This window comes from Vicugna pacos, chromosome 27, assembly GCF_048564905.1.
Source record: "Vicugna pacos chromosome 27, VicPac4, whole genome shotgun sequence".
Classification (NCBI taxonomy): domain Eukaryota; kingdom Metazoa; phylum Chordata; class Mammalia; order Artiodactyla; family Camelidae; genus Vicugna; species Vicugna pacos.
The window spans coordinates 7,725,307-7,732,668 of NC_133013.1; the positions used below are offsets into that span (position 1 = coordinate 7,725,307).

General features: G+C 48.4%; 1 protein-coding gene across 1 annotated transcript; it reads left to right on the forward strand.

Annotated features, from left to right (window-relative positions):
- Positions 1–15: 15 nt before the first annotated feature.
- Positions 16–6,393, forward strand: SELENOS (selenoprotein S). Its single transcript, XM_031691893.2, has 6 exons — positions 16–174; positions 690–824; positions 3,203–3,309; positions 3,899–3,988; positions 4,090–4,168; positions 5,814–6,393. Exons 1-6 carry the CDS (start codon positions 99–101, stop codon positions 5,891–5,893), a joined length of 567 nt encoding a protein of 188 aa, XP_031547753.1. The 5' UTR covers positions 16–98; the 3' UTR covers positions 5,894–6,393.
- The last annotated feature ends 969 nt before the right edge of the window (positions 6,394–7,362 follow it).

Here is a 7,362-nt window from a genome sequence, read left to right on the forward strand (position 1 = left end):
CCGGCGCGCCACGTGTACGTAGGGCGGGGCGGAAGGCGAACGCTCCCGCTGACGCGGCCGGGCCGGGCCGGGCCAGGCCGGGTTGAGCGGCGGTGACCATGGAGGCGGACGGGGACGAGCTGTCCGCGCGGCCGGCCCTGGAGACCGAGGGGCTGCGCTTCCTCCACGTCACGGGTGGGTCGCCGCGGCCACAGGGCAGCGGGTTCGCGCCGCCGTGTTGGGTGGGTTGTCCGCTGCGCGCCGGGCCGGGCGGTGGGCCTCCGGGAGCCGCACTCAGGTCCGCGCGGCGCCTGCGGCCCTTCTTTGCGCGAGTCCTTTAGTTTGTGCGAAGCCCTTCCGGGTTGCGGTGACCGGGGTCGCCGGCGCGGTGTCAGCCTCCACGGCCACGCCTTTCTGTATGTCTCCCGGATCTGAAGGGCCTCTGCCCTCCGAGTCACATCCACGATCCGTGTCCCCTCAGAACCCAGTTGGCGGCCCCACGTCCTCTGGACAGGTGGTCGAGAAGCTCCTTCTCAGGGACCCCGGACGGCGGCGCTTCTCACCGTCCTAGCCGCCCGCCTGGGAGGTCTTCGCTCGACCGCTGAGGTTTTCAGGGCGGGAGCTGCGCTGCTTTTGCTTTCGTTGAGTTTTATAGAAGTCCGGAGGGAGTATCGTTTTTAGTTTCCTGAAAACTGTGTTCTTCTTTTCAGTGGGCTCCCTGCTGGCCACCTATGGCTGGTACATCGTCTTCAGCTGCATCCTTCTCTACGTCGTGTTTCAGAAGCTCTCCGCCCGGCTCAGGGCCCTGAGGCAGAGGCAGCTGGACCGCGCCGCGGCCGCTGTGGGTTAGTGCCGGATAACAGACGAGGGCGGGGTCTTAGCCTCCTTGTAGAATTTAAAAGTTAAGAGTAAGGAGTACCATTCTCATCTACGTGGGAGAAAAACCATTTTATGCTCCTGAAATTGATTTTGGTGAAGGGGCAGTAGGTTTCTTTTTTTCTTTTCTTTTTCCTTCCTTCCTTCCTTCCTTCCTTCCTTCCTTCCTTCCTTCCTTCTTCCCTCCCTCCCTCCCTCCCTCCCTTCCTCCTTTTCTTCCTTCCTGAGTATTTGAGAAGATGAAAAATCTGCTTGCTGGCTTGTAGAGCGCTCACTGCATCTCTTGTTGCGTAGTTTTTCATTTATGGGGTAAATGCAAATGAAAACTTCACCGCTTGTCCATATTTGTGGGTCTGCCTACCAACTCTGAGTTATCTCTAGAACCAGTGTGAGTGACAGGAAACTCAGCCTCTGTGCTTCATGTCCAGTGAAGTTTGAGTTTCACAATTTACTCATCAGACTGGATTCCATATTATACTTGGCTATTTCAAAAAACTCATTCCCTGGGTGGGGGGTGGGGGGTATACCTCAGTGGTAGAGCGCGTGCCTAGCACGCATAAGGTCCTGGATACAATCCTCAGTACCTCCTTTAAAAATCAATCAATCTACCCCCCCTCAAAAAAACAGTATCCTTTTAATTAGTTAGAAGCTGCAGTTTCTGAGGACATATCCAAAAGAAATGTTAAGTGTTTTGAGAATAGCAGTAAATTAAACAAATACACACCAATCATTCATCTGAGTCACCACAGTTACTGAGGTTGGGGAGGAAAGCAAACGCCATTAACACAAAGTCATTGGTAGAAAGACTTAGAAAATTCCTTCACTCACACGGACCTCCCTCTTCTCCCATGAACCCCTGGGGTCCTGCCATCCCCTGAGTCTTTTTGATTGTTGGCTGTACATCCAACAACTGGCTACAAAGTACAGGTATAAGTCTTGCGTAAATTGCAGGATTTGGTGAAGTGGATGAGGATGCTGTTAGGAAACGGCTCCCGTCCCCTGGTACAGCCATGGCTGCGGGGAGACTTGCTGACAACTGAAGAGAAGATTTTTGAGGTTGTAGGGTGGGCACTTCAGAAGAAGAGTAATTGTATTTATGAGGCACTGCAAGAAGTAAGTGTGCAGTGAAAAGTGTTAGATTGTGCTGTTGTACAATTTTTTCAAAAAAATTTTTTTAATTGAAGTATAGTCAGTTTACAATGTGTCAATTTCTGGTGTACAGCCCAAGGTTTCAGTCATACACATATTCTTTTTCACATTCTTTTTCATTAGCGGTTACTACAGATGTTGACTATAGTTCCCTGTGCTATACAGTAGAAACTTGTCATTTATCTATTTTATGTATAGCAGTTAGTATCTGCAAATTTCTAACTCCCAGTTTATCCTTTCCCACCCCTTTTACCCCCTCGTAACCATAAGTTCTCTATGTCTGTGAATTGTGCTATTGTACAGTTTTGTTGGAAAAATGAGATTAAACAAAACCCAAACCTACACTTGATTGACTGTATTCTAAAAGTGACCTAACAGTTACAGATGTTACACACACAAGTATCTTGTGCTATTTTGACCATGACATTTTCGCCCCTATTTTATGTAGATTCAGTTAGGAGACCACTTCCCACTACTGAGTCTGTAAGTAATGATGATCACCTATCCTTTGGGTGATGCAGATGTGAACATAGAAGTTCTAGTCTGAAAAATTAGTCACACCCCTGGGGAGGTCCCCTCAGTGCTCCATAACACGGTGGTCTTAATAGATGCCAGATTCTCTTTTTATATAATTTACTTTGTTTTATAAACTAGATAAAAGCGCATTCATTGCTATTAATGCTAGCTGGAAGGATTTTTCTTTTTTTTTTCTGTAGAAACAAGGATAAAATATCTAAAGATCTTTACCTCTTTCTTGTATAGATCTGGGCTAATTCAGTGATGGCTAATGATCTGAAAACATTCTCTCTCCTTGGTTGTCTTCTGGAATTCTGGTCAACCTAGAGACTGGGTGTTAGGAGGTATCTGGGTTATGGAATGGAATCTCACTGTGGCCCTCAGACCCCTTATATTTCAGTCACGGAGCCTTTGCCAGACTCTCCGAGGCGGGATTGCTCCAGGGGCCGGAAATGTATTTCGAGTGGAGGTTTCTGATGCTGTCAGTATTTAACACGGGCTGAGACTGCGGCCATGGGGTCGCCCTTGTCCCCTGAGCAGTAAAATACGTGCAGAAGGTTGTCCCTCGGCATATGTTTTTGCATTGTCTGAGTTCTGTGTACTTCTAACAATATGGACTCTCACGAGTTCCCATTGTATGTTACACAAGCTGCTTTAGCCCCAGTTTTCTCTGCTGTTTTAGAACCTGATGTCATCGTTAAACGACAGGAGGCTTTGGCCGCTGCTCGGCTGAAAATGCAGGAGGAGTTAAATGCACAAGTGGAAAAGCACAAGGAGAAGCTGAGACAGGTGTGAACCGGTTTGAGTGTGAACACATGGTCTCAAGAAGTAGTTTGAGTCTAGTGTGTAAAGCGTATATGTGTGTGTGTGGTATGTGTTTGTGTGTGTGACGGGGCGGAGTACAAGCTTTCTCAAGTGCTTGTTGTTGGGCCTAATTTTCTGCTGAGAGATTAGTTTTCCCTTATGTTCCCTAAGTACTTGACTTTCAAAGCACTCTCAGATCTGCTCTCATTGGGTCCTCCCAGCCTTCGCAGTAGAGGGATTGAGTGACTTTCCTAGTGTGATACAGCCAGGTAGCAGCAGAGCAGGCCTGCCACCCATGCTGACTCTTGCCAGGTCAGAGTTCTTCCACGTTATCAAAATGTCCTCTGTGGGCCTGTTTCAGAACTGAGTCCGTGTTATTTTTTCGACCACACTTTTTGCGTTAATAGTGTGCAAAAACAGATGGCCCTGTTTGTGAGTTAAAACACTAGCTGACAACAGTTTTAACTGAAGAAAGTGCAGGTGGAAGGTTGTTTAAAAGTGATCAAAGTTACATGTTCTTTGGGAAAGATGGTGGCTTCTGAATTCATTCTGGACCATGTATGATTCTTCACAGCTCGAAGAGGAAAAAAGGAGACAGAAGATTGAAATGTGGGACAGCATGCAAGAGGGAAAAAGTTACAAAGGAAATGCAAGAAAGCCTCAGGTGATGTAGCCTTCGGCCTAGTGGACTGTCTTCAAGTGCATGAAGATTCATGGAGTAGAGCGTTTTCAACTAGATCCTTAAGCCTGTGTGTGTTCCAACAGGAAGAAGACAGCCCTGGGCCTTCTGCTTCATCCGTCATCCCGAAACGGAAATCGGACCGAAAGCCCTTGCGGGGAGGGGGTAAGTACCAAACATCAAAGCATCCTGAACAATCACAGGATGCTCTTACTTTGAAAACCAAGGTTGTGTGTCTTTGTTTCATTGTCCATCAATTGAGACTAATTCCTAAGTTTAGGATAACAGAGAATAAAGGAAAGAGAAAGGAGTTAGTCTTGAGAATGAAGTAGGAGGGAATCTGGCGATAGATGGAGTTCTTTACACCAGTGGGAAAAAAAAAAATAGATTTGCCTTGCGAGACATGGGACTGTTCTCCAGGGCCGTGGGCTTTGTCTCATGAGAAAAGGGGCAAATCTGAACAGCTCTGCTGACCCCCTTGTGAGAGAATAAGGGGACATTCTCGTGAGAGTAAGTGGGTCACTGAAAAGAAGGAAAAGGGGTCCACCTCTGGAATCAGAAAGGAGTTAGTTTTAGGGAGTTGCCAGCCTGCTGAGACCAGTTGTTGCCTAGGGGGCCCCGGGCAAGGATGTGGGCACCGATCCTGTTTCCAGGAGGCCCAGGACCTCCTCGGCCTCAGTGTCCGCTCACCACAGAAATCAGTGTTCGACCAGCCCTCAATAAAGGAGGTCCCGCAAGGCCCTCAGTAAATATGGTTGCACTTGTACCTCAGTACCTCACTCGATCCCGCCCGGCCCTGTGAGGACAGAGGTGCCAGGAGCCAGTTGTAGGCCAAAGACCCCCTGCCCTCCATTGGAGGAGAGGGTTTCCCATGGGGAGGGACCGTGGAGGCAGAGGTGGGAGCCTGGATGGCCTCAGAGTGAACCCTGGGGAGAGTGGACATGGGCTGAGCTGCCCTTCAAGGCTGGGCTCTGAGCCCCTTGTGTTAGGACCCCAGAGCTGGCTTGCTGTAGGAGAGGCCTGTGTCTGAAAAGAAAATGCTTCTTTCAGTCTTCTTGCCGGGAGACCATTTTTCAGAGCTGAGTGGTGGTGTCGAGGAGAGGAAATTGTAGAAAATGGCCCACAGGGTGTGCCATGCGTTTGCCCCCTGGGGCACCCCTAGCAGTCCAGGGCCCTGACTGGCCTGGCTTCACAAGTAAGGCACCTGAGGCACAGGGAGTTAGTGACCACAGATCCCACAGCAAGCAAGGAGCCGAGCCACCTCATTTGGGGTCATCGGACTCTAGAGCCTGAACACTCAAGCTGGTCCCCAGACGGCCATTAACTTGGGGAGGAATGAGCAGGTGGACCGGCAGGACCTGGGCCCTGGGTCGCCCAGTCCTGACTGGCAGAAGTGCCCAGTTCCACTCGGTTGTGATTTTTTAAATCTGATTTCTTTTGCTTGAACAGTTTTTATTTTAATGCATACATTTTATTAAGCACTGCAGTTAGATCTTTTAGACACTTAAATCCAGCCATCCAGAGAGGTTTTTGGAGGGGGGGGAGCAAATTTTTTTGTGTGTTTGGGGGAGTTTTTTTGTGTGTTTTGAGAGTTAAAACCAAGAAGCCAAATGGCTTCTTTTATTCCCACCAGAAAATCAATCCAAAGGGTGGTTGCAATGTGAAGCATTTTTTTCATGTGGGAGCTGAGTCTTACGAAGATGCTCGTGAGGACAGAGTCTGTATCTCTGCAGTACTTTGCATGTTGGGCTCAGGGCTTTACGTGTGACACGGAACGTTCTCAGCACTGTTCTGCTTCCTCTCGTCCCAGGTTACAACCCTTTGTCCGGTGAAGGAGGGGGAGCCTGCTCCTGGAGACCTGGACGCAGAGGCCCGTCAGCTGGTGGATGAGGCTAAGAGTCCTGTTAGTGTCGCTTTTGACATTAGCAAGATGAACCCTTCACCCCTGACTCAATTGCCTTATGCACGCTTTTCACAGTGACTAGCCAGTGGACAGGGCTTTCTCTCTGGCCTTGGATGTACCTGCATCTTTCAGGGTCAAAGTCCTTGTGGGGTGTGGATGTGGCCCTGGGCAGTGGCTGCAGTTGGTCACTCTCACTGAAGCCAGTTTGTTGATTTCCCGGGTTGTTGCTGGTGGGTCAGTAAAGGCCTGCAAGTGACTGGGGATCTTGACAAACAGACCTGGCCACAATCCTTCCTTCCCGTCCGAGGTCCGTGCCGGCAGGACAGTCTCTGTGACAGGTTGTGTCGAATGATGTCTTCCTTGTAAATGGTGAGCCCACCAGCGAGGATTACTGATGCAGACAGTTGATGGGTTGTTTCTGTACATTTTTCTTCATGTACAGAACCTTGTAAAAAACTGTAGATATTAAAAAACAAATTGCAAAGAACAGTTTCTGAACTCTCTTTAATTCAATGAAATTTCGCTACGAATTGGAATTTGTTTATCTAACATTGCGCAGTTTTTATCATTCACAACCTCCTACTCATATTACGTATTTTCTCATTATCCCACACCCACAGTGAGTGTGGTGTGTGGCCTGCTCCATGGGGTTTATCCACAAAATCAAGCACTTGGAGTGGAGTTTCTGAATTAATAGGATAAAGAAATATGTTGCCTCGAGGTGCGTCGGGGACCAGCGAGGCTTCCAGAAGCCCTGTGGGTGGTTAACATCTTTCCCACATCCTTGTCTGCAGGCTGTGTCCAGTGTGCTCTGAAGGGCCAGCTAGTAAATGTTTTAGACCTTGTAGGTCGCACAGTCTTGAATTTTTACATTTTTTAAAGGATTGTTAAAAACATCTAAAACTTCTTAGCTCACGGGCTGGACTTAGCTTTCCTGCTGCTGTTTGCTGATTGCCACTTCAAGTCTAGAAGGTGAGAAGGAACCAAATTAGCCTGTAGGGTGGTGGCCATTAGCTGGGGAAGTGTTCCAGGTGGGCTTGTCTCAGTCGGTCACCATTCCTTGGGTATCTAATGTGTGATATAATCCGTAGTTGTCTCTGTTGACACATATAAAAGAAAAATAGAATCTGGTCTTAGGGGGCTTAAAATCTCTTGAGGAGGGCTGGGGGCAGCGAAAACAAGACTTTGAAGACAGTGTAAGTACAAACAAATGGGATGCTTCCATGTCTTGGCTGTTGTAAACAGTGCTGCTATGAACACTGGGGTGGCTGTGTCTTTTTGAATTAGAGTTTTCTCTGGGTACCTGCCCAGGAGTAGGGGTGCTGGATCATAGGGTAAGTCTATTTTTAGTTTTTTGAGGAATCGCCATACTGTTTTTCATAGTGGCTGCACCAGACTGCATTCCCACCAGCAGTGTAGGAGGGTTCCCTTTTCCTCCACACTCTCTCCAGCATTT

Bases quoted from the DNA above. Each gene is read 5' to 3' on its own strand.
- SELENOS (XM_031691893.2), top strand. From the start codon at position 99: ATGGAGGCGGACGGGGACGAGCTGTCCGCGCGGCCGGCCCTGGAGACC. The intron at 825-3,202 runs GTTAGTGCCGGA...CTGCTGTTTTAG, and splicing joins CCGCGCCGCGGCCGCTGTGG to AACCTGATGTCATCGTTAAA. The intron at 4,169-5,813 runs GTAAGTACCAAA...CTCTCGTCCCAG, and splicing joins AAAGCCCTTGCGGGGAGGGG to GTTACAACCCTTTGTCCGGT.